The sequence below is a fragment of the Petromyzon marinus genome, chromosome 44, assembly GCF_048934315.1.
Source record: "Petromyzon marinus isolate PM22_M1 ecotype Great Lakes invasive population chromosome 44, UKy_Petmar_22M1.pri1.0, whole genome shotgun sequence".
In the NCBI taxonomy this organism is placed as follows: Eukaryota; Metazoa; Chordata; class Hyperoartia; order Petromyzontiformes; family Petromyzontidae; genus Petromyzon; species Petromyzon marinus.
The window spans coordinates 1,428,302-1,455,925 of NC_133710.1; the positions used below are offsets into that span (position 1 = coordinate 1,428,302).

The following is a 27,624-nucleotide window of genomic DNA, read 5'->3' on the forward strand; positions in this document are numbered from 1 at the left end:
CTAACTTAAACGCGTTATCTCACTGGATTATGCAGTGTTGTATTGTTTTGCTGTACGTACAACATGGCTGTATCCTGCAGTATAATTACAAATGAATTGTCCTGGATTGTTGTCATGTTTTATTGCTTGAAGAAGTGATTGTCAGCAGGCTTACCAAAAGTTCTGAGTTCCATTTGCTACATTTTTCACATTTCATGATTTGTATACATATCGACCGATTAGCATGTTTATGTATCTGCACAATATGCACCTAATAATTGTGTGTGCGAGAACTCCTAGACTTTGCCGATTTCAATGATAGAGTTATAAACTTACGTAAAGTTTTTGTGAGCCAAGTTTGATGACGACATAGCCACGTGAATCCGCTTTACCATTTTACAATATCGCGGTGCGTGACAATTGATCCCTCTTTCTAAACCATACACTACATTACCACCGAAGACGTTGAGTTCCACACTGCTTCCACGCAATTATTTATTACAACTCCATTATGAACCATTATTAAAATAGCGCAATCAGTTCAAGCCCACATTCTGGCCTGCACCAGTGAACCATTGAGCTCCTGTACACACAGACACACACTTCCCGTATTATATACACATCACAAAGATTGTGTTGTTATATTGTTGTTGGCTGTGGAGCAAAGATGGGCTGAGTCAACCTCCAACCAAGATGTGAACTTGCAACCTTCCGACAAAAAAGCTTACATCAAGGGTGGGGAACATTTTCCCTACCGAGGACCGAATAGAATAACAGAATTATAGTATTAAATACTTTGAGAACCACACTTGCACTATACTAAATGTTGAACTTCTTTCGCACCGAACGTAATCATTGATAATCAGAGGTGCATACACGGACACCTTGGCTTTATTCAATTACTTTAAAAATAATCAATTTATCGCGTACACTAACGATGGCAGAAAACATTACCCTATAAGTGTGGCTAAGATCCCTGCAATTACCAAAAAACATAATTTACATGTCGTTTATAAGTAGCGGGTCTCATGTGATTGTGGGCCATGTGAAGTCGCAAGCCACAATCGTGTTCCAGCACCCCTGCCTTTAGCGATGCAATGATCCCAGGTGCTTCTCATCAGTGTGAAGTTGTAATGTACTGTTGTGCAATCAGTGTCGTGCAAAGCTGAAGTGAAATGGCGCAACTAATTCTGCACATTCTGCAAGGGGCGGCGTTCCGCGTAAAACTGCAAATCTGTAACTCGTTTTTATCACGAGAGTTGTACAGTACAGTGCCCCCCCTTGCCTGGATGGCCTCTAGACCCAACAGGACACTCGAAACCAGGCAGGAGATCTCGGCAGAGAATTGTGGCCTGTTCGTCGAAAACCAATCATACAAACGGCATTGTAGATTTTTTTTTTTAAAACCCTACATTATCAATAAAAGTGTAATAACTTTGTAAAGCTAGATCAATCCAATTTTATTACTAATCATTAATATTTGCAATTAACCTTTTTATTTAATACCAATTCCTTGTCATGCTGACCTGGTTAATCTCCCGTGACCCCATCCAACCATTGGGCCAGTGATTACATATTCGACATGAAAAATATAAATGATTTTGAACAAAAGCTGCACGTTACGGACGCAAACCGCAACCTTTATTCATGCAACCTTGCAGCGCAACGGTGAAACAACGCAACACGTGGACCTTCTTGTCCAACACGGTAGAGGCGCAGCGCTGCAACTGCTTTGCTCGCGCCGCTGCTGCCGGAAGAGCCTTCCATGTTGACCCAACGAGGCGAGGCGGGAGTACCCACACACGACATTAAGGGGAGCCGCGGTGGCGAGATGTTAACTACCTCACCTGGCGTACAGGAGGTCCTGGGCTCGATCCCGACCATGATGCCTGGTGCGGTATATTTGGAGCTGGCACGTCTCTGTCCGCGGTCGCGTGGATTTTTTTCCTCCGGGTCCTTCGGTTTTCCCCTCCACATTTGGGACCGCCACGCGTTGAAGAGTATTTGGCTGCAATAAACTTCCACGTGATGAACCACTTCGTTGAGCTATAATGTGACAGCCAGGTCGCTTTTGAAAAAGAGCGATGTATATATAGATCAGTCGGGCCTTACCTGGCAATGTAAGTTGAGTTATCCCAACACAGGCGGCCTGCTGATTGCCTTAACTGTGGCGTAACTGTTTATTAGCTGATTGGACAGGGGTAGTGGGGGGGGGGGTTTAAACAAAGCTTGCTCATTGTTTTAACTGCCACGCCGGAAGATGGAATCGAACCGGTGACCTCTGGATTGCGGTGCAGGTCCAGTGGTGGCAGCTCTCGCGAACAATGCTGCGCGTTACCACAATTCAGAATTCACGGCCTCTTTTCACTCCACTGCTGGGTGTAGGCCTCCTGACGCGTGTCGGCCACGGAGGTTGTGTGACCATACTTCACCACGCTGGTAAGTGCGGGGGGTTGGGAAGCAACAATACTGCACAATAATTGCAACCAATAACTTCAGCTTTGAATCGCAGTCTTGTATGCTGTGTGACTTAGTGCTTACATTTGTAAGAAAAGTATTGTATGCTAAGTTGGGTTGAATATTAATGAACCGAATAGTGCGGAGTTGTGACGCACTTCAGCGCGGCATTGTGACACACTTCAGCGCAGTGCTGATGCAGTGTGACGCAGTGTCGCACGACGCCGCCCCTCAAGCGGGGTCGTGCCACACCGCACTGGGGCCGTGGCTCAGGGCTCGGGTTTGTCGTCCGCGCCCTCCTTGCTGATGAGCTGGGGTTCGTCCTCGCCGTCGGGGGGAGGGTGCACCAGCACCTTGTCGATCAGACCAAACTCCTGCGCCTCGATGGGGCTCATGTAGCGGTCGCGCTCCATCACTTGCTCTGCGACCACGCGATGCCATTCAGTCAGAAACAACACCAAACAAAGGCAAAGGGGGCCATGACATTGCTCAGCTTTGGCGCATTCGCCAATTGCTGCAGAATTCAGCGAACGCCCCGATTTAACACTGCGGCTGCGTGAACGGGAAATTTGATACGTCCCGTGAGCGTTACTCGCACAGTGGAACGTTAAAGATCCTGCGACGTCATCCGCAACTGTGGGATACCGGTCTGCTGTGGTGTCATTGTCTAAATATGAAACAAATTAAACTGCAAATAATGAAAGTGGAATATACAAAGCAATCATCGCCCCCTTCTGAGAAAACTTGGAAGGGCAGGTGTCAACTGTGCAACCAAGGGAAGGCTTCATGGAGGCGACGATCTTGTTAAGAGGTGACTGAAGGAAGTGTTGACCGTGCACCGAAAGGGAGACGTCCGGCCGAAATGGCGACGATGAGAAGCTCTCAGCAGTCTTAGGAGGTTCAAACGCTGATCGAAAACAGTTTTGGAAATCTGGCCGAAGGAAGCAATGGCGAGGTGGGTCTCTCGGTGACCTCTGAATCTCGCGCGAGGTCAATCCGATAACGTGAGGCGATGCGATCGGCCTCTCTCACCGAGCACGCCGATCGGCTGCCGCGTGTGCTTGGCGTAAATGCCGTTGATCTGCCGCTTGAGCTTCTGGATTTCTTCCGCCTGGATCGCGATATCGGTGGCTTGGCCCTGGTGAGAACAGACGCGGCACACGCCTCCATCAACGATCAGAGCAGAGTAGAACATTTCGCCTGGCCGAGCAGGAGCGCATCTGCTGCTCGTTGCAGAGGTTTGTGGCTCAAGGCCAGCTGCCACCCTGGCTGATGCTGCGGGTGTATCGACCAAAACTCGTGCGTCTCGCCTCAGCGTGCTACGAGTGTCTTGCAGCACGACGCGTCACGAGTCGTGACATGTCACGCGTAGCACGCGCCGAGGCTTCATGCGTCACAAGTCAAGGCATTGCACGTGTAGCGCGCAGTGCCCCGTCGGTTCCGTGTCGTGTGGCGTACTGCGGCGACGTACGTACGCGCCCCCGGAGGGCTGGTGGATCATGAGGCGTGAGTTGGGAAGCGAGTGGCGCATGCCGTGCGTCCCGGCCGCCAGCAGCAGGGAGCCCATGCTGGCCGCCTGGCCCACGCACCACGTGCTGATGGGGTTGAGGATGTATTGCATGGTGTCGTAGATTGCCAGGCCGGCCGTCACCATTCCCCCTGCGCGGCACAGGACAAGACGCCCATGTTGTCTGCGAGTCTCATGACGCGCGTGCGTCGACCGCCCGAGGGAGTGGCCGTGACTAACATCGCCGGTGATTATCTGAACTGGTGGAGAGGGCCTCACTTAGGTCAACTCATCCTTAAATTAGTTCCAGGTGCGATGTGTAAATGCCAATTCCGAGCAGACGAAGGCAGACGGGCATGGTTCTGGCCACACCATACCATCGTATGCCGTGCCGGTCTCTTTAGGTGCAAACAGTCTGAAGGACTACAGGGGAATCTTTACCATTACTTGTAAGTGCCTTCTTGAAAGCATTTCTCAAACGCGTATCTGCAAACACTGCCCGTTAAATTATTGTCGATAAACGTTTAATGAATGTATAACGGCACAAAACGGGTGTGTGCCAGCCTGTAGCACTGATACACACACACGCTCGCCATCGCACTGACATATGTCATGTGACCATCGATCCGAGTCGCATTGGGCCAGCAAATGAAAATGCAAAGCAAAACGCTGCATGCAGCCGCGACAGACTGCTGTGTCAGCCAACCTTAAGCCTCTTTGCAAAAGTGATTTGTCTCAATGGGCTCTCTCACCTTGCTAGCCAGTCAATGTGTGTATGTGAAAGGCAACCCAAAACACAAGAGCTATTGCAGATATGCTCCGTCGTTTGTGACGGGCTGTCTGGTATGATTATAAAGCAATGTCAATGGATAAAAAAAATAATGCAGTCACAATAACATGGTCGCCGTGATGGCGAGATGTTATCTCCCTCGCCTGGTATGCAGGAGGTCGTGGGTTCAATCCCAACCATGACGCCTGCTGCTGTATATTTGGTCGGGTGAATTTTTCTCCGGGTCCTCCAGTATTTCCCTCCACATTTACAATCAACATCACGCGTTTAAAGTATTTGGCTGCTATACAATAAGCCACTTCGTTGAGCTATCATTTGTGGCCAGGTAGTTTCTGAAAAAGGGCTACATAGCTCAGTGGGGCCTTACCTAGTAATATGAGAAAGTTTAGTTTTAGTAAAAGTTTAACGTTGCAATTGCCACGACGATGGCGCCCTCTCGTGTTATCGAGGCAGAATCACTGCCGTAGCATTTCACCGGTGCCAGCCAGCCAGCCATATTAAGTACGCGCGTCACAACGCATTGATCCATCGCTTAAAATGGATTTTGACATGAAAATACACGCATGAAATTGTCAAGATAAACATACGCAGCCACTTAAGACGGGATAAATTCACTACAATAGAGAAAAAAAAAGATCGATATTATTTTTACCGTGGCCCCAAATTCCTGACAATTCGCGAAATTTGCGAGAAGGGCGAATCGTTGCGTGTATTACGTTAAGCGAATTAAATTGTCCGCCACGAGAGCCAGCACTGTGGTGCTGGTTTCATAAAGCGGCCTGGTGGGAGTTTCAGAGCTGGACCGGCAGGTTTCTGTCCTCCTCGTGTGTGGCTGAACGTAAATAATAATCTCAAAAGTAATTTGAGATATTTAGTTGCAGTTCTTTGAGCCAAGTGATGTGTGTCAGCAGTCGCTCACTGAACCCATCACGCAGATTTTTCTAGTTACAGGAGAAGACTGTGAGTCTTGCTGTAACCTTGATAACAAGTCGGAATGGCATCAAAGTATGTACAAGACATTGTTTGTCCTGGGCTGTCCAACAAGAACCTCATGAATTTTTACTGTTATTAAACGTTGTGTAGGGCAGCCCAGGACACATAGCCAAAGCATATCTCTACAAGGGCTATTTAGAATATTTATTTAAGTAGTGTGGAACCTATGAGACGTTGTGGGCTGTATTCGGCCTCAGACTTTCTTTCCAAAGGGTCTGTCATTTTCCTTTCATACGGCCCACAGCCAAACATGACCGACCACTTTGACACGGCCCTCAAACAAAATTTATTCATCACTCCAAGCATCCGAGCTTCTTTTCGATTTAAATCTTTCGTGACTGCAAGGATTATATTATGAGAATATTAGATTATTATGAGAATATAGATTATATTATGAGAATATTATTGCGTTATTTTATTTTATCAATTTATTATTTTATTCTCACTCTACGTGATTTCACCGAAAGAACCAAAGAAGATGCATCCGAGCTTCACTCAGCGCGTGCCAGATTGCCGAAAACTTCTGACCTGGCAATGCCGTTTCAATTTTTCGCGTGCACTCAGCCACTTCTGTCACCGCAAGGGCCTCCTCCTTATGCCCGGTCGACAAGTGTGTTATATTTCTTGCGTCGCTGCTGAACAACGGTAAGGTGTGCTTCTGCAATGTGTGCGGTCCCGAAAAAGTTATTTGAACGTCCCAATTTGGGTCCCCAGAAAGGAAATGGATCTACAGCGCGGCTTGAAGGGTTCACGGTCACCCACCCCGCCGGACTTCTGAGAAGGTCCGCTTGGCGCGTGCAGGCTCCCCCTGCCGTTCTGCCTTTATCCCTCATTGTCGCCTCTCGATACACAGAGTTTGATACCCCCCTCCTCTCCGCCGCCTCGTTGCGGTCTGTGCCTTGTACTGGGCTCTTGTTTGTTACAAAAAATACCCAATTAAATGAAAGAGCGATCGCGGTCACCATCCACGCGCCCGTGCGTTTGTCCCGCGCGCACCTGGGCTGTTGATGTACATGTGGATGGGCTTCTTGTTGCTCTCCGACTGCAGGAAGAGGAGCTGTGCCACCACGAGGCTCGCCACCGTGTCGTCAATCTGGGGCCGCGCAGTCAACCCCCACCACCATCGCGCCGTCAGCGTACCGCGCGGAGAAAGCCGTACTGCCAGGCCGGCAGCGTACATCGATGAGGTCTCTCGCCAAAGCCCAGCGCAAGGGCGGGCGCTTGCCGCTCATTTGCCGAAGTTCGCGGTTTGAACCTAGCGGCTGCCCTGGTTAATAGTGAAGGTGTAAAGGTGATATAGGAGTACCCACGTGCGCACCCTGCCAATTGACTAACTGCACGTGAATTAACCAAAACACGCCATCTGTTTCTCAGCGGACGTTAACGATCTCGTGACGTCATTTTAAAAGCGAGATTAGGTTGTGCTTGCAGGCGTCACGATCCAAATTATAATTACGAGCAAATTACTTAATTGGGTAAAAACCACGACGCAACATTGGCCCCTGCTAGCAGACTATAGTCGCCTGTGAAACATAGCAGCTTCAAGTCAGCCTTGCGCGATAATAACAAATGATTATTTTTCAATGAAAGTCTATTTGTCTCTGTCCTAATGAGCGATGTGGCGGTGGTTATTTCTCTCAGTGGTGCTCAAGACCATGGTTGAACGACTCATTCCGGGAGTGCGTTCCTCGATCAGACAACCAGTAGTGACTTAGTGACTGTCTACAAAGCGATAATTATTTTATCAACCGCGGAGGGATAATGGTCCGGTTGATACGCCCAGCCGAGATTTGAACTCGTAACTATTAAAACCAAACTGTAAGGACCACTAAGCTGTATAGCTCATTTCTCAGAAGCGACCTGGCCACAAATAATAGCTCAACAAAGTGACTTATCACATGGAAATTCATACCAGCCAAATACTCTAAACGCGTGGTGATGTTGATTCTAAATGTGGAGGGAAAAACCCGTAGGACCAGAAGAAAAATCTACGCAACCACGGGGAGAGAGAGACACGCGAACTCCAAATATACAGCAGGCGTTAGCGTTGGGATTGAAACCACGACCTCCTTCATTCCAGGGGAGGGCGTTAACATCTCGCCACCATGAAAATACTAGACATCTGTAAATAAGAGCTTGATAGCGCATCGGATTCCGCGAGTCCAAATAAAGATTCTGATTCTGAGTAAAATTCTCTTAACAAAACACGTGAACTCAAACCGCAAAAAAGGTGATGCTGGACGTCCTGTTTGTAAAATTATCATTGTCCCTTAGTGAAGGCGATCGCTCACCGGGCCCATCACGCAGATGATTCTCTCCCTCAGCAAGCGCGAGTAGATGTCGTAAGCCCTCTCCCCACGTCCCTTCGAGGCGAAAAAACAAATCACAACATGCTTAGTACAGCAGATGACGGTGCCATCCCCATTTGGTCCAGCAAGGGGCAATGTCCATCCAACAGTGGAATATGATGTATATAAATAATGTACCCATTGTAAGTCTCAACTCAATTCGCATTCCAATTTCTTGTTGTCTTTTTCCCAAAATGTTCTGTTGATTGTGCTACCGACGTCACGGCATGAGATGGAGTCTTCAGAGCTGGTATTTCGCGAAATTAATTCCAGAGCCAATTTTACCGTGATGGTTTTTTTGTGTGTGTCCAGTCATGAGTGCCCAGGCTGAGACAATCAACCCACTAAACTTGGGAATCTACTTTAATTCACAAGTGTTTGCCCGGATATCAATCCAGGACCTCAGCAGTGCCAACTTAGTACTCGGGCCGCTGAGCCACCCAACGCCACGTCCGTCCAGTGCTCGCAGAGCTGCACTGCCTTCTGGTTGCCAAACGGGATCAGGTCGCACTCATCACACACAAAGTGCTGGCTACAAATAAACCACAACACCTCGCCGATCTCGTCAAGGAGCATGAACCACCATCACGCCAACTCCGCCGGTCATCCCCGCAGCAGCGGCTTTTGGCTGACCGTCGAACAAAGACGTTGGTCACCGCATCGCGCGGCGCTTTCAGATGCGCTTCTGCGGCCATCTGCAATGCTTTCTTTTCCTTCCGATAATAGGAAGCCACTGGAGCTATGTACTTTTAAATGATCTATATTGAAAACTCATTTCTTTAGAACTGATTTTTGTGTTTAGTTTATTGTCCTTCCCCCGCACCTCCGATAGGGACGATTGGCTACGTACGGTGCGAAAGAAGTTCAATACATACACACCTCAATGTATCCAATTTTAAAATGGTTCTCGAATTCCCTTTTATGAGAATGGCCACAGTAGCCCACACCACTGAACTGCTCTGGAGTCACTTCAACAGGACTCTCTCACCCAACACTTCGACAAGATGCCTCCCCTACCCCTGCCCTTCGTCGTGCTGTCAAAAGCAAAGTCGTGAAGTTTGCTCCGAACAAGTGCAACTCACGTGTGCCAACAGTCTCTCACCACGCAATGGGGCAGTGCTCATCTCTATTGGTAGCACTGATCCTGTGGTGGAAATTCCACATTTCCATGGCAGGGGTTTATTTTCTCCAAAATGGTATGTACGTGTTTAATCAACCCTGGAAGGCCAATGGTCGGACAGAGTCAATCTCTCCGACCAGAGCGTCGCCCAGCCAGGCATGCAATTCCACTGTCACGGCTGAAACATGCTCGTACAAGTACACCCCTTTTGAACGATTCACTGTTGGACGAGGACCATACTTCGTGCTGGTTGGCGGGGTGGTACACTGGCAAGACTTGGGCTCACAAGCAAGAAGGCCCTGGGTTTCATTGCCGACTGTGCGAACTCTCTATGCATCTTCTCCATTCGCTTTGTACGGCTATCCTGCAGGTTCTCCGGTGACTCGTATTGGCCGAACATGCCAATGCTGAAAATGTTACCTTCAAATTACTCGATGGAATTACACAGCAAAGTCGCCCACAAGTGCGAGAAATTGTCAGCACCCTCCTTAAAAAGTATTGATGCTCGGCGAGGCTTTCCTGGGTCAACACGCGAAAATATTACATGGTCGAAGTCGGGGAGCATGGTATGTGTGCATGTTGAACTTCTTTCGCGCTGTAAGGAGCCAACCGTAATAATCGGAGGTGCGTGGGAAGGACAAACTACTTACAATCGATGTTGCTGTATTGACCCTTGCCGTCCACAAACTAACGCTGCTACGGCCGCCTATGGCCGATTTTATGCGCGGCGATCGTTCATCCAAGCACTGTCCACGGGCTCAACTTGCTTAGTGCCTGGCCTCTGATGAGATGGGGCACATTCTGGCTCACTTTGCCACCTGTTCACCGACGGATTGCTCACGAATGGGTGAATGTGCGACGCAGGCGCTGTGGGTCTCACAGTCTGCTCGATGACGATGGGCACGAGTGGACTGCAGTGCCGTGCCCAGAGCCGCAGGTCGCGACGTAGCGGGAGCAGTCCTCCCACAGCACGCACCAGACTCTGTGCGGGGAAAAAAACAAACCCGTTTAAAAAACCAAGACTTCATCGTAGCCAACGCAGACTCATCTTGCCATTCCTTCCTTTCCTTCTGCCAGATTCCGCTGCTGTTACACAGTCGGCAGTACCTGGATTAAATGTTGGTGGATGCCCAGCACACACGTTTGATGATTTGGGTGAGAGTTTATTCCGACAGTTTAAAATCTGTGTGTGGTGGAGGTAGTGACCGTGGGAGATGAGACTGTAAACATCTCACACACGAGAGCCCCCCAGCTGTTACTGTCACCATGTGAGGGCTCTCCATGGGCAGTTGCATAACAACCCCCCCCGCCTTTTTTCAAATTGTCTTGCTGTGGTTTTCACACCTGATGATGATTGCTTTTGTTGCAGTCGAAACGTCGTGAGACTTTTATTGTTTTATATATATTTTTGTTTCCCTTCTACGTGACTTTACCGAAAGAACCAAGAATGTGAACCTCCATCCCAGCGAGGGTCTCTATCCCAGCCAGGTCCCCATCCCAGCGAGGTCCCCATCCCAGCGAGGTCCCCATCCCAGCCAGGTCCCCATCCCAGCGAGGTCCCCATCCCAGCCAGGTCCCCATCCCAGCGAGGTCCCCATCCCAGCGAGGGTCTCAATCCCAGCGAGGTCCCCATCCCAGCCAGGTCCCCATCCCAGCGAGGTCCCCATCCCAGACAGGTCCCCATCCCAGCAAGGGTCTCAATCCCAGCGAGGCCTCAATCCCAGCGAGGTCCCCATCTCTGCGAGGTCCCCATCCCAGCGAGTTCCCCATCCCAGCGAGGTCTCCATCCCAGCGAGGTCCCCATCCCAGCGAAGTCCCCATCCCAGCGAGGGTCTCAATCCCAGCGAGGTCCTCATCCCAGCAAATTCCCCATCCCAGCAAGGGTCTCAATCCCAACGAGGTCCCCATCCCAGCGAGGTCCCCATCCCAGCCAGGTCCCCATCCCAGCCAGGTCCCCATCCCAGCGAGGTCCTCATCCCAGCGAGGTCCCCATCCCAGCCAGGTCCCCATCCCAGCGAGGTCCCCATCCCAGCCAGGTCCCCATCCCAGCCAGGTCCCCATCCCAGTGTCGTGATCTTAGTGCGGCTCAATGAGAGCCGCGGAGTGAAGCGCAAGAATCTCTCGCACTGTACCGCGCCCATTCACCCGGCGTTTTAAACATTTTAATCTTCACCCACGTCAAGACAAACTTAGCGTTCATTTATCGCATACACATTATAAGGAAAAAAAAACAACAAATGCACGAGAAAACGAACCTGAACGCGCGAGAAAGCCTGGAAGCGCATGTTTGAATGAATTAACAGCGGGCAAAAAGTGTAACGTCGCTCGAGGTGTCCCCTTCACACCGCCACCCCATGTGGCAGCTGCTGCAGTGGGGCCACTGAGCTCAAGCCCGCCATCTTCGTATGGGAATTTTACTCTTGGTAGGTGGGGACTACTTTTACTCTTGGTAGATGGCGACTACTTTTACTCTTGGTGGATGGGGACTACTTTTACTCTTGGTGGATGGGGACTACTTTTACTCTTGGTGGATGGGGACTACTTTCACTCTTGGTGGATGGGGACTACTTTTACTCTTGGTGGATGGGGACTACTTTTACTCTTGGATGGGGACTATTTTTACGCTTGGTAGATGGGGACTACTTTTACTCTTGGTAGATGGGGACTACTTTTACTCTTGGTAGATGGGGACTACTTTTACTCTTGGTAGATGGGGACTACTTTTACACTTGGCAGTGGGAAACTACTTTTACTCTCCGCAATGGCGGCGGCGTCATCGGCGCGCGCTGCGGCATTCCACCGCTCGCGCTGCGGCATTCCACCGCTCGCGCATTAATCTCAACGGGAGGCTTCCCTTACCAATATGGCCGCCGTATTTACAAGCGCGATGTCGGAGTCCAGCGCGTTCGCGACGCGCGACTTATATAAAACTTTATTTATAAACATCGTCGTGGAACCTGTCGATAAGACGTTCGAAACACCACATGGGTACATTTTACAAAAGGCGTGGAGCCTTCAATAAGCCACACACGTCTGTGGTAATACCAAAAAAACATGCAAATAAAAATGCTCTCCCGTTTTCTTGATGCTGGCAAAAAAAAAGATTATTAAAAGTTTATTTGAAGCTTTCGTGACTGCAGGAATTCACAATCTTTGGTTCTTTCGGTAAAGTCACGTGGGTAGAATTTTTATTTTATTTTACTTTACCGAAAGAACCTACAACTGAGTATGCTTTTCCTCGATAAATAATAACTGTTGTAACAATGAAATAATTACCATAAGAATAAAATATTGTAATAATGAAATAATTATTTTTGGAACAATTAAACAAATATTGTAAAAATAAAATGTAAATTTTCGTAACAATTACATTATTATTTTTGTAACATTAAATAATCATTGTAAGAATGAAATAATCATTATTGTAACTATTAAATTATTCTTATTGTAATAATGAAATAATTTTGATTTAAAGCTTTCGTGACTGCAGTAATTCATATTCTTAGCTCTTTCGGTAAAGTCACGTTGAAGGGAAACAATTAAATAATACAATATATGTAAAACAATAAAAATTCTCACACATGAGAGATTCGTTCATGAGGCTATCCACATATACAAACACAGAGACAATTTCAACCGAGAAGATGGATTCTGGCTTAGCAATCATTGGAAGGATTTGATAAACCATTTAGGGTCTTAATTGATTGTTCACGCTTACGGTGGCTTTCAGACCGCATCCATTATTTTCGTCTCCCCCCTCCTCTTTTCAGAACATAGATGGACTAGTCCTTCTAAATAAACTGCCAAATCGCTGCGCGTGGCGCTGACGTTTTTTAGAAATAAATACACCGTTTTAAAATAAATAAATTAATGCGAACCGACACACCTGATGACGACCGTTTGTGTTATGGTCGAAACGTCGTGAGAATTTTTTATTGTTTTATATATATTTTATTGTTTCCCTTCAACGTGACTTTACCGAAAGAGCTAAGAATATGAAAAATAAAATAATTCTTATAATAATTAAATAATTGTGGGATAATGGAATTATTGTAATGAAATAATTATTGTAACAATTAAATTCTTATTTTTGTGATAAATAGTAATTATTGTAACAATGAAATAATAATTGTTGTAATGAAATTATTGTAGCAATGAAATAATAATTTTGTGACAAATAATAATTTTTGGAATAATTAAATTATTGTAACAATTTAATTATTATTTTTGTGACAATTGAAATAATGATTGTAATAATTAAATGATTATTGTAACCATTAAATTATTATTTTGTGACAATTAAATATAAATTAGTGTAACCAGGGGCGGAGCCACAGGGGGGGCTGGGAGGGGCTCAGCCCCCCCTGAAATTTTGGGAAAGTCGGTCATCGGGATAACCGGATATCCGGCTCCTGCAAAATGCTGCAGGCTGCCACCTCGTGCTGCCCTGCAGGCTGCCACCTTGTGCTGCCACCTTGTGCTGCCCTGCAGGCTGCCACCTCGTGCTGCCCTGCAGGCTGTCACCTCGTGCTGCCCTGCAGGCTGCCACCTTGTGTGCTGCCCTGCAGGCTGCCACCTTGTGTGCTGCCCTGCAGGCTGCCACCTCGTGCTGCCCTGCAGGCTGCCACCTTGTGTGCTGCCCTGCAGGCTGCTTGAGCGGCAGCCTTTCGAACTTATCGAACTTATTAGCCACATCAGCGGCTCCGACCTATTAATAAACTCCGCGTTCAAATCCAATAAAATTTGTTTTATACATTTGTGGCGCCCATTGGAAAACATGAACACTGGATATCTCAGAATATTGAAGTCAGCCCCCCCAAAGTCAAAATCCTGGCTCCGCCCCTGAGTGTAACAATAAAAATTAGTCATAATAAAGGTTTTTGGGTTAGATCGCGTTTATTTATAAATGTGTCGTAACCCTCCACCACCCGACACGGCCAATCAGCAAAAAAGTGTCACGTTGACAAAAGACAAATAATTCACTACTTCAGCCCACCGGTGTGTTGAAGAGTTAATCCATATTTACAGTTTGAGTACGACGTTTCGCTGGTAAATACATCCAGCATCATCAAGCAATTCGCTTGATGATGCTGGATGGTCGCGAAAGCCTACGTGTTAAACTAATAAAAATTAGTATAACAATGAAATCAGGCGAGCGCGCAGGACACCCCCCCCCCCTCTCCATGGGGCTGGGGGCCTAGCGCGGGCTGTGCGCGGAGCGATGACGCGGACCCCCCGCCCCGCCCCCTCCCGCCCCCTCCCGCCATTGGTGATCGCGAGAGGCGACAGAGACCGCGGCCTCCTCCAGCTCCTTCCGCCTGCGGGGTTCTCGTCGCCACATCCCCGCGTTAAAAATTAACAAAGAAACTTCGCTCCACTCCGCCGACACCTCCCACCGCGAGCAGCTCTCTCTCTCTCTCGCCGTCATGTCGAGCAGCATGATGAACATCTCCAGCATGCGACGTCTCGTCGAGCAGCTCCGTGTGGAGGCGAACCTCGAGAGAATAAAGGTCCCCTTACACCCCCCTCTCTACCCCCTTACACCCCCTTACACCCCTCTCTCTCTACCCCCTTACACCCCCCTCTCTCTCTACCCCCTTACACCCCCTCTCTCTACCCCCTTACACCACCCCCCTCTCTCTCTACCCCCTTACACCCCCTCTCTCTACCCCCTTACACCACCCCCCTCTCTCTCTACCCCCTTACACCCCCCTCTCTCTCTACCCCCTTACACCCCCTCTCTCTACCCCCTTACACCACCCCCCTCTCTCTCTACCCCCTTACACCCCCTCTCTCTACCCCCTTACACCACCCCCCTCTCTCTCTACCCCCTTACACCCCCTCTCTCTACCCCCTTACACCCCCTCTCTCTACCCCCTTACACCCCCTTACACCCCCCTCTCTACCCCCTTACACCGCCTTACACCCCCTCTCTACCCCCTTACACCCCCCTCTCTCTACCCCCTTACACCCCCCCCTCTCTCTCTCTTTACCCCCTTACACCCCCTTACACCCCCCTCTCTACCCTCTCTACCCCCTTACACCCCTCTCTCTACCCCCTTACACCCCTCTCTCTACCCCCTTACACCCCCTTACACCTCCTTACACCCCCCTCTCTACCCCCTTACACCCCTCTCTCTACCCCCTTACACCCCCTTACACCCTTTCTCTCTACCCCCTTACACCCCCCTCTCTACCCCCTTACACCCCCTCTCTCTACCCCCTTACACCCCCTCTCTCTACCCCCTTACACCCCCTTACACCCCCTCTCTCTACCCCCTTACACCCCCTCTCTCTACCCCCTTACACCCCCCTCTCTACCCCCTTACACCAGCTCTCTCTACCCCCTTACACCAGCTCTCTCTACCCCCTTACACCCCCTCTCTCTACCCCCTTACACCCCCTTACACCCCCTCTCTCTACCCCCTTACACCCCCCTCTCTACCCCCGTACACCCCCTCTCTCTACCCCCTTACACCCCCATACACCCCCTCTCTCTACCCCCTTACACCCTCTCTCTCTACCCCCTTACACCCCCTCTCTCTACCCCCTTACACCCCTCTCTCTCTCAACCCCCTTACACCCCCTCTCTCTACCCCCTCTCTCTACCCCCTTACACCCCCTCTCTCTACACCCTTACACCCCCTCTACCCCCTTACACCCCCTCTCTCTACCCCCTTACACCCCTTCTCTCTCTCTCAACCCCCTTACACCCCTCTCTCTACCCCCTTACACCCCCCTCTACCCCCTTACACCCCCTCTCTCTACCCCCTTACACCCCCTCTCTCTACTTCCTTACACCCCCTCTCTCTCTACTTCCTTACACCCCTCTCTCTACCCCCTCTCTACCCCCTTACACCCCCTCTCTCTCTCTACCCCCTTACACCCCCTCTCTCTACCCCCTTACACCCCCTCTACCCCCTTACACCCCCCTCTCTCGACCCCCTTACACCCCCCCTCTCTCGACCCCCTTCCACCCCCCCTCTCTCTCTACCCCCTTACACCCCCTTACACCCCCTCTCTCTACCCCCTTACACCCCCTCTCTCTACCCCCTTACACCCCCCTCTCTACCCCCTTACACCAGCTCTCTCTACCCCCTTACACCCCCTCTCTCTACCCCCTTACACCCCCTTACACCCCCTCTCTCTACCCCCTTACACCCCTCTCTCTACCCCCGTACACCCCCTCTCTCTACCCCCTTACACCCCCTTACACCCCCTCTCTCTACCCCCTTACACCCTCTCTCTCTACCCCCTTACACCCTCTCTCTCTACCCCCTTACACCCCCTCTCTCTACCCCCTTACACCCCTCTCTCTCTCAACCCCCTTACACCCCCTCTCTCTACCCCCTCTCTCTACCCCCTTACACCCCCTCTCTCTACACCCTTACACCCCCTCTACCCCCTTACACCCCCTCTCTCTACCCCCTTACACCCCTTCTCTCTCTCAACCCCCTTACACCCCTCTCTCTACCCCCTTACACCCCCCTCTACCCCCTTACACCCCCTCTCTCTACCCCCTTACACCCCCTCTCTCTACTTCCTTACACCCCCTCTCTCTCTACTTCCTTACACCCCTCTCTCTACCCCCTCTCTACCCCCTTACACCCCCTCTCTCTCTCTACCCCCTTACACCCCCTCTCTCTACCCCCTTACACCCCCTCTACCCCTTTACACCCCCCTCTCTCGACCCCCTTACACCCCCCCTCTCTCGACCCCCTTCCACCCCCCCTCTCTCTCTACCCCCTTACACCCCCTTACACCCCCTCTCTCTACCCCCTTACACCCCCTCTCTCTACCCCCTTACACCCCCCTCTCTACCCCCTTACACCAGCTCTCTCTACCCCCTTACACCCCCTCTCTCTACCCCCTTACACACCCTTACACCCCCTCTCTCTACCCCCTTACACCCCCCTCTCTACCCCCGTACACCCCCTCTCTCTACCCCCTTACACCCCCTCTCTCTACCCCCTTACACCCTCTCTCTCTACCCCCTTACACCCCCTCTCTCTACCCCCTTACACCCCTCTCTCTCTCAACCCCCTTACACCCCCTCTCTCTACCCCCTCTCTCTACCCCCTTATACCCCCTCTCTCTACACCCTTACACCCCCTCTACCCCCTTACACCCCCTCTCTCTACCCCCTTACACCCCTTCTCTCTCTCAACCCCCTTACACCCCTCTCTCTACCCCCTTACACCCCCCTCTACCCCCTTACACCCCCTCTCTCTACCCCCTTACACCCCCTCTCTCTACTTCCTTACACCCCCTCTCTCTCTACTTCCTTACACCCCTCTCTCTACCCCCTCTCTACCCCCTTACACCCCCTCTCTCTCTCTACCCCCTTACACCCCCTCTCTCTACCCCCTTACACCCCCTCTACCCCCTTACACCCCCCTCTCTCGACCCCCTTACACCCCCCCTCTCTCGACCCCCTTCCACTCCCCCTCTCTCTCGACCCCCTTACACCCCCTCTCTCTCTCTACCCCCTTACACCCCCCTCTCTGTACCCCCTCGATTATAAGGATGCCAGTCTCCCTGCCCTCTCTCTATCACGGCCCCTTGATCTTCGCATCGCCGTCAGCCTCTCGTTCATCCGCCACTCGTCGCGGATTTTCGGAGTTCCCCGTCAACATCTCGCGGTGTTTTACCCCTTAAATTGCCCTCGCCACGAGTTGTTTGGACGAGAAGCCGGCACATGAAACAAATTCACGTTCCTCATGGTTACGCCACTCTTCTCGTGCTACTACCGCTATGGGTATACCGTTGCCGTGAACTTAACGCATTCATTCTTCCCACCATGTTGATGGCTCTGTCGACCGCAAACTCCGTGTCGTGCCTCACTTCTAACAACCACAACCCGCTCGCTCGCCAGCCACTGCTCCACTTGGGAATTTACCTCGCATCGTCTCGTTTATTTATTACTACTACACGCTTTTATATTTCATTCACTCCGTCTGTTGTTGTTGTTGTCGTGTCTTCAAATCTTGTAACTCAATTTAAAACCCACTTCCCAATGCGGTATCGACTGCAAATTTGGTATACTTATGTCATACTGATGACAATAACTATATTATATCATTAAAAATAAAATTGTAACCATCTTTTTTTATAAGTTATGTTTCGGCTTGGGTCTATTGTCCACGCTCAACTGACGTTGGCTGTAAATCACCATGGGCCCCTTTATGGCAAGCTTAGGGGCCACTTCCTGGAGTCGTGGAGTTTTGCCATTACCAGTACGGTACATTTCATTAAAGCGTGTTTTTAAAAAAAGTATTTTTTAATTATTCTTATTTCCCACCAAGCTCTTAACAACCTTGCTGAGTTGAAGAAACATGGCAACTGTTATGTATGAAAACCTTCAAAGCGTGACTCAATAAAACACGATCCTCAACAGGTCCCCGTAGATTACATTCTGAACCTTTGCCAATGACAGCTGGTAACCCGGGAGTAGTGCTTGGTTATTTAACATGCGGTGACTGATGATAACACTCAGCGTGTTGGAACCTGTTGAGAGTTTGCTTTTCACTCTTGGCAGGTCCGTGGGTCAATGGGTTTGTGTAAATACTACCTTTGTACGTGTGGAGACCGTATACGAGAGGGCATATTGTCTTATCAATTTGGTTATTTATATTCTGCACAATGACGCTCATGGTTATGTATTTCTTGTGAGGTGAGTGATCTAACTACAGTCTCTCGGTGGCATTGGTAAGGGGAAGAAGGAATACAATCATCTTACAAATATGTTGAGTGCTTTAGAATGTATATGCATCATTATATATTGATGCCTATCGTTCAGCCACTAAGAATTCCCAAATAGATATTATTTGGGAATGCTGCTGCGTTCGCAGTGGTGCACAAATAACAAAACACTCAAACCACATTCGTCAATAACGCTGCCTAAATGTTTCTGTGTAAAGGAGTCTTATTGACAAATACGTTGAGTTTAATATATCTTTGATAATCATCAGTCTTTTTCTTTTGAACCCAGACAAAAAGCTATTTAGTATTGGAATACAATAATCAGAAGAGCGGACTCGTCGTAATATTGGATGCACGCATCAATTTCGGTGTGCGTGCTGCGTGTACCCTGCTTGGGCACACGTGCTGTGTGCACACGGCTGCTTGTGTTGCGTGCATGCTGCCTTGTGCGTGGTGCTTGTGATGTACGTGTGCCGCGTGTGTACTTGTGCTGTACGTCCTGCCGCCTTGTGCCGAGCATATCCTATGCACGTGTGCGTGTGCTGTGAGGTTCCTCTCTCGCATAGCTGCACAATCACGTGCTGCATTCGCCGTGCGTGCTTGTTCCTCTGTTGTGCCTGCATGTAACGTGCCCCGTTCTTGTTAGCTTTGCTTTAATTATCTGTATATATTTATTCCGTTGACGTTCCGTGTGTTCTGTTTCTCTGTGTCATACACCTTAGTTCTTATTAGGAGCGTTCTATTTATATGCCACGTACTGTTCAGTCACAATACACCCCCACTATGGTCTGTGTGTCACACACCCCGTCTGTTGTCTGTGTGTCACACACCCCGTCTGTTGTCTTTGTGTCACACACCCCGTCTGTTGTCTGTGTGTCACACACCCAGTCTGTTGTCTGTGTGTCACACACCCGTCTGTTGTCTGTGTCACACACCCCGTCTCTTGTCTGTGTGTCACACACCCGTCTGTAGTCTGTGTGTCACACACCCCGTCTGTTGTCTGTGTGTCACACACCCCGTCTCTTGTCTGTGTGTCACACACCCGTCTGTTGTCTGTGTGTCACACACCCCGTCTGTTGTCTGTGTGTCACACACCCCGTCTGTTGTCTGTGTGTCACACACCCCGTCTGTTGTCTGTGTGTCACACACCCTCTTGTCTGTGTGTCACACACCCTCTTGTCTGTGTGTCACACACCCCGTCTGTTGTCTGTGTGTCACACACCCCGTCTGTTGTCTGTGTGTCACACACCCCGTCTGTTGTCTGTGTGTCACACACCCCGTTCGCGTGCTGCCTCCTTGCGTTTCAGCGCCAACACGTGCTGCCTGTAACCCCCTCCCCCCCCATGTTGCGCCTGCTGCAGGTGTCGCAGGCGTCCGCGGAGCTGCAGCAGTTCTGCCTGGAGCACGCCTGCAAGGACGCGCTGCTCATCGGCGTCCCCGGGGGCACGAATCCGTTCCGCGATCCCCGCTCCTGCTCGCTGCTGTAACCCAGCGGATGCCCCCCTCCCCCATCTCCCCCCACTCCCCCCCCTAACCTGAGTCCTCTGCTCAGGACTCCGTTATCGGTCTTTCCCCTCCCTCGTCTCAAAAGAAAACACGAACCGAGCTTCCGAGTGCGAAATCCAACATCCGTGCTCGCAGTCGTTTTTCCTTTTTTTTTTATAATTCGGGCCGAGTTTTGACAGCGACGTGTACCCGAGTGGCAATGATGTTTCCTGGTGGTAATTGACGGCCGAACTGGTGGGGGGGTTGGGGGTCTCTGTGGGGTACGGGCGGAGCGACGTGCGGGAATAATTTCTCCAAGTGCTCGCTCGCACGCGGCGGCGATGTCACGTTTTCTTGTTTTGTGCCCCCGACCCCCCCCCCCCCCCCCCCTTGCCGAGAAGTGCACGCCTGCCCGTCGTGTGTTTGCCTGAAAACAAGTGTGTCACTCTCCAGCGCAGATCTCTAACCGAATGCATTCTTTCAAATTAAATAACAGCTTCGATATCCCAAGTTCTATCGTGGCCTTGGGAGGGTGCTGATTTTTAGCGTTGTGCCTGATTATCGGCTTCATTGGGTGGCTCGGTAGCCAAGTGGTGGTAACAGCACTTGGCCAACGAGCCATCTTGTAACTTCTACAGGCAGTTAGAATGAGCCCCTGTCCGTGAGGAACCCCGCAACGTCGTCTAGCACAATGCTAAGCTATCGTGCGCCAGTGACCCCTGACCCACTGTCATTTCCCGCCATGACCACTGTTGACTTCCTTCAGAGTGGTACTCGTTTTGATCGACGCCAAAGGGGAATGATAGGCGACATTTTTCCACCCCGCCGGACCTTCAAACCGCATCCCCTTCCCATTGTGAATTGAGCATTCTGACCATACCACCGTCAAGCCAAGTGTTTGAAAATTATCCCCGATTAAATTGACAATAACGTCTCCGTATATTTCTCTTTAATAGTTCACTTGAAAAAGAGGGTCTCGTCTACGCCAGTGGTGTCTTAGTTGTGGTTAAATTAAGGACAATTTCTAAGCAAGTAATTTATTGTGGAAATCTCCCTCCAATTCCCAGCTAGCTTAACTTGGTTAAATAATCAAAAGCCTGTCATACTAAACACACTTGTTTTCACGCATATTTTATACACGTATATATATTCACGCAAATATATACACACACACGCACTTACATTCCATCTGGGATGTTGCCCAGAGCAGTAGCGTATAAATGTAGCAATGAATCTGCAACATTCAGATTTAGATCGGTGTAAATCGAGATGATATATAGTGTGCATAACCAGTTTACGTCTTACCAGTCTGCCTTCCGTAGGCTTTCTACAACCCTGCCCTTGACGGCTCTTGCGATGGTTTTTCAACGCTTGGAAGTGAAAAGGCCCTCCTCGCTGTGATCAAAACAAGGCGCAGCACGGACGGGGTAGAGCATCCTTATACTGTCGATGATTGCTTACAGTTTTTCATCCCCAGTGACTCGTGGACCGTGTTATGGGTGGTCGTTTTGCCTGTGTCGAGAGACCCCAATAGAAAAAAAAATAGACATTTCACGTATTTGTGTTGAATGTGGGATGCCGGCTGAGCGTCTCCCTCCGGCCCCATGAAACGGCGTGCAAACGTTAATTTAAAGGCTCGCGTTGTTTGATCAATCGCTCATCCGAAGGCGACGGCCGTGAAGGTGTTGCGATAGATTTGTGATCGTCGGCACGATCCCTTACGCTCGCGTCCTTTCTCCACGGTAACCTGGGGGACCAACTTTGTGCCAAATGTAGCCCCCCCCCCCCTGTGCGATTCCACTTAGCCCTTGTTTCCCACGGCACGTTGAGTCGTGTACCGTACCAGAGCTGGACAACAGTTAGAGGGCAAGCCCACCCTCTTGTTGAAATAATAATACTGCTGCTGCTGTGTGCCACGCCCCCTCTTTGTACCCTGTAAACAGTCGCGATGCCAAGGGGGTTCAGCACTGCAGCGCGAGTAGGGATGTAACGTTTCACCTCCTACAGAATCGATGAAACATTGAGATTCGAGGTCACAGTTTGGTTCGTTAGACGTGTCCGTGCAGTGCATCTGGTGTTTTAATGGATGCGCGCGGTATGCACGGACGTGCAGGATTTTCCACGAAACCAATTACATACAACATGTACGTGAATGAATAATAATAATAATAATAGATGCTTTCATGCACAATTTCAAGCACGCACCACAATTGTAGGAATCAACTTTGACACGCGGATCATTACATTCCTCGGCGATGTGCTCAAATCCGCAATGTCACGTTCCTGCACTCCCCATAATCACCTACAATCATACACAGTGAAGGTCCATGCCTTCCTGGGCTTGGATTCTGTGCCGTGGGGGTGTAGCAGGATGGGGTGGGAGGGTGGAGAGTGAAAGGAGGAGTGGAACAGCGCTCGTGGATTGTTGTAGTAGCCGACTTGCCTCGGCTCTGTTCTGGACCTGTACCAGTACCATTTGGCCAGTGCCGGACTAATCTAGTGTGGGGCCTGTGGCATATGCTGTAAAGGGGTCCTAAATAAATAAAAAACACAAATATTTAAATGTTTATAGTAATAGAGCAAGTGCAGGATCACTGAACCGAAATTGATAGCTTGAAAGCATTTAGCGCGGGGCCCTTGAAAGTGCGGGACCCGTAGCTACTACTACTACACATGTAGTAGTAGTAGCTACACATGTAGTAGTAGTAGCTACACATGTAGTAGTAGCTACTACACGTGTAGTGTAGTAGCTACTACTAGCAGTAGCTACTACACATGTGTAGCTACTACTGCTACATGTGTAGTAGTAGCTACAGGCCCTGCACTTTCAAGGGCCCCGTGCTAAATGCTTTCAAGCTACTACTACATGTGTTGCTACTACATATGTAGCTACTTTTGCTACTAGGATAATCCGGCACTGCGTTTGGCCCTGATACAGCTGGTTGTGGAAACATGGGCCATAATTCCTGGTGATGCCTGATTGTATTGTATTGTATCACACAGTACTCTGCATTGCCCAATAGTATTATATGGTATCACATAGTACTAGATGGTGGTTCTCTGTCTTAGATGGTACATATAGTACCAGTTGACTGGTACCACATTGTACTGAGTGATACCTAATAATACTGAATTGGATTTATCACATAGTACCGGATCATGATTGAATAGTATTGGATGGAACTGCATAATATCAAGCAGTGTTTGTGTTAGATTATTCCGCTGGGTGTTAGATTGTGGTTATTGGAACTGTATTGAATAATTGGTGCCACTGTACCACGTAGTACCGGATGGTGCCTGATAGTATTAGACGGTATCACGTACTGCAGCACTTGGATGGAACCACAGGGAATGTAACGATTCTCCTCGTCCCTGATTCAATGAATTGTCACGCACGTTTTGATGCATGCATCCTGAGCATAAGAACTAACCCCTCGATGAATTGTTACATCCCCTGGTAGTTACCACATGGTGTGTACATCGTATTGGTTGGTATCTTATCCTGCAAGAACTATATGACGCCTGATAGTATTGAATGGGAACCACACGGTACCAGATGGTGCCTCACGGTATTGAGTAGTAACACGTCATACCACAATGGTGCCTGTTGGGAAAACTTTTTTATCAGTTACGCAGCGTCGCACCCATCCATCGGCTCTTGGGACCGCCGAGTGGTGGCGATTGATGCCAACAACGGCCGTTGCAGTTGGACAGACCCCTTTGGGTTGTGGATGTGTGCCGGGTGGGACTCAATGAGGGGCGAGCATGCGTTGGTAGGGTGTAGGATTGTTGTCTTGGACCTCGACGGCGTGTGCTGTCCACCTGCCCCGCAGGCAGATCATTCCAAGTTCATCTTCTACCTCTTTCCCCCCCCCCCCCCCAACCATTTATCTAATTTTTGGTTGTGCCTTTGTTTAAAATACTAATATTTGCATCTTACCTTAATTGCAATTTTATAGCCCAAGTGTGATATGTTAATTATATTAATAATGGTGGCTGCAGGTTTGGTTTGGTTACATACGAGAGTTTATTTAATTTTTGCGAGTGTTTTGCTAAGATCGCATTTTTGTGACATGCGCAGCTCGCTGTGAACGCACGACATTTTGAGCATTTGTCTTAACGATGCAAAAGAGGTTTTTTTTGTTTAATTGCATACGTCTTCACATTTCTTCAACACTTAAAAAACAGTACCACCGCTTTACGATTCTTAACCCCGTACGGGACCGGGCTCGGGAACGCAGCGCTGGGACATTCCGACCGGCACCTTCCTACCGTCCGCACACTGCGTGCCAACCCCGGAGCGCCCCCGTAGCTCGTTGTGCCGCGATGCGGCGATCCGCACGGTGCCACTCGCTCCCTCGCTCCCTACCGCTTCGACACGAAGCCGCCTCGACACCCAACCGAGCCTGAGCGGGGAGCGAGCCCCGCTTCCTGCGACGCGTTTTCCCCCTTTCCGGTTTTCTCGACGCACAGGAACCGCATTGTCCTCAGGCGGTTCCTGTCCGAGTTGGCGGGGAGCGGGGGTGGGGTGGTCACCACACTCCACAGACGGATTGACCCGGCGCCCCCCCCCCCGCCCCTCCCCAGGCCTTCGACGTTTGTGACGTGGCGGATCTATCGGACGGGCCAGCGCGCTGCGATTGGATGATCGACGCCTGTGCAGGTTGCCTTGGCGCTCGGCCGCGTGCTCATGTGATAGAAACATTATACCTTCGCCCGAGAAAGCTCCTCTGCATCACAATAGTTATTTTCGGCAGGGTCCTGCCGCTGCATCCGTTGCCAAATTGACGCCTTGCGTTCTTGAGTATCGCATGAATCGATCCATGTTTGGGCTCATCACAAACGCTTCCGTGACTTAATACGTGACTGGCACCCTCGTGTGCCAGCTATGTTGGGTAGATCTGCATATGAAACCATCTGCATTTTGGTAAATCTGCATATTCAACCATCTGCATTTGCTAAATATACTCTGGTGCTGGGCTGTAAGTGCCCACTTGAAAATTATCTGTCGCTCGAGGAATCTTAAGCTTGTAAACAGTGGTAAATCGTTTTCTTAAACTTGCTGCTGGTCAGAACGTGACTTGTCTATGCCAAGCCTCATTGCTTGGCTGTTGGATTGTACTGCTCATTCTCGCTTGCAAAGTGACGAGCGCTAGGTTTCCAATTTGCATTCTCGCTAAATATAAGTGGTTAATTTGAGTAAGAAGAAATGCAAGGTTGATATGGATAGACATTTTTTTCATACCTGTGTGAAAATTGTATCCTACTCAAGACCAAGAAAAATCTAGGGGGTTTTTTTTCCTTCCAAGTAATTAACTTATATAACACCGAACGAGGAATATTTTTTTTAAAATTGATTCACAAACGTGGAATCATTTCTCCTACTTGGAATTGGAAACTCGGCGAAACTATTGAAATTGCATCGTTAAGACGAAAGCATCGCATCACGTGCGCTGCGCTTGCCAAGTCCGCTGATACGTGACGGCAGTTGGGCATAGAAAGTAAAATTTATAATGCAGCGGTTATTTGAATTGCCTACCGGATAATAAGAATAATAAGGCACCTCCGCTGAATTTTAATACAGAATCCTTGCCCTGTTTTACGAACCGTCGACTGTCGGCTTTACATTGAGTAGTTATTCCATCCTTCAGTCGCGGGATTTGTAAACGATGTGCTAACTTAAAACTGAAACCTCATCGGGTCATTTTGTAACTACTGTATTAGAATTCCCGCGTGTACCGTGTACCATTTCGTGTGGAGCCAGGATAGGGCGAACGTGAGTCCTAGTAAATCGGGAATGTACTTCGCATCGCGTTGAAATTCGAGCAATCCCAATTCCAGTATTTTGTGTGTTTTTCTTCGGCGCATTTTTTGTGTGTAAAGGAAAGCACACGAGCATGGTTAAGTGCACATTCGTTAGAGCAGCTCCATGAAACTATGGCTTAGCTATCCTGTTCAGGAGGTTTTTTTGAGAATCGTGAATGTGTGTGCGTGTTTGCTACTAGTTTACCCGTATTATTAATATGTCGTGAGATAATAAATACAAAACAAAACTACCCCTGTCGTTAGGTTTTTCTTGGTTTAGCTTGTAACTACTGGTGATCGATGCTATTTGTTTTTTGGGGGGAAGGTGACGGAGTTTTACGTGCCGAAAATTATTGTGAGTAACCGTCACCAACCCCAAAATATTATCAAGTTTACACCGATATGGTGATACATGGCCAACGTACCGATTCAATTCTGGCTGATCAAGTCTGCTCATCGGCGGTGTCTTTGAGGCTTGCCACGACTGGAGTTCAACCTCGAAGTACGGCGATGTTTTTACTACGGCTGCTCTGAGCTTCATCGGGTAATGAACTCGGGGATAAAGTTTGCTGCCTGACGAAGATCCAAGCCGGTTTGAGCGAACCGTCGTCCCACGTTGATGTTGAACTCGGGGGGGGGGGGGGGGTGGAGGTCACGAGACAATCTCTGAAGCCACCGCTGAGGAGGAGCTTTATTGGTTTTGATCGATACGATGACCACGTGGAAATAATATCTTACCTACCGCGTGCCACCAACCCAAAAACAAATATTGATCGTTGTATTGGCTACGGCAATGCACGTTTTAAGTATACTACTGTTATAGAGCATAACTCAGTCGCATATTCTTGGTTATTTCGGTAAAGTCACCACGTAGAAGGGAAACAATAAATTAATAAAAATAGAAAACAATACAATTCTCACGACGTTTCGACTGCAACACAAGCAATCATCATCAAGTGTGAAACCCACAGCAAGAAAATTTGAAAAAAGTGGCGGGTTTTTTTTAACGTTAGCACCACGGAGAGCGATTTGGCAGTTATTCAGATGGACGAGTCCATCTATGTTCGGAAAAGAGGAGGGGGGAGACGAAAAAAATGGATGCGGTCTTTTCACACCTGATGATGATTGCTTGTGTTGCAGTCGAAACGTCGTGAGAATTTTATTGTTTTATATTTTTATTATTTTATTGTTTCCCTTCTACGTGACTTTACCGAAAGAACCAAGAATATGAATCCCTGCAGTCAGGAAAGCTTTTAATCAAAATTTAACTCGGTCACAGTTTCAAATGATTAACAGGGGATGTTCGTATATTTCTTGTCATCAAAGTTAAACCATAGCATCACTTTTTTGCAAACCATCGGTCTGTATTCAATCGGGAACTTTAAGGTTTGGGGTCAACTATCCCACTGCCTCTTGGTGGATGCAATGTGTGACACTC

At 49.2% G+C, this 27,624-nt stretch overlaps 2 protein-coding genes across 2 annotated transcripts; one reads left to right on the forward strand and one right to left on the reverse strand.

Moving 5' to 3' along the window:
* Positions 1–449: 449 nt before the first annotated feature.
* On the reverse strand, positions 450–11,615 carry CLPP (caseinolytic mitochondrial matrix peptidase proteolytic subunit). Its single transcript, XM_032970613.2, has 7 exons — positions 11,450–11,615; positions 10,075–10,176; positions 8,018–8,089; positions 6,723–6,819; positions 3,908–4,095; positions 3,469–3,574; positions 450–2,857 (listed from the first exon to the last, which is right to left on the reverse strand). Exons 1-7 carry the CDS (start codon positions 11,477–11,479, stop codon positions 2,706–2,708), a joined length of 747 nt encoding a protein of 248 aa, XP_032826504.1. The 5' UTR covers positions 11,480–11,615; the 3' UTR covers positions 450–2,705.
* Positions 11,616–14,453: 2,838 nt separating this feature from the next.
* On the forward strand, positions 14,454–26,437 carry LOC116951906 (guanine nucleotide-binding protein G(I)/G(S)/G(O) subunit gamma-10-like). Its single transcript, XM_032970749.2, has 2 exons — positions 14,454–14,704; positions 20,258–26,437. Exons 1-2 carry the CDS (start codon positions 14,621–14,623, stop codon positions 20,381–20,383), a joined length of 210 nt encoding a protein of 69 aa, XP_032826640.1. The 5' UTR covers positions 14,454–14,620; the 3' UTR covers positions 20,384–26,437.
* Positions 26,438–27,624: the final 1,187 nt, after the last annotated feature.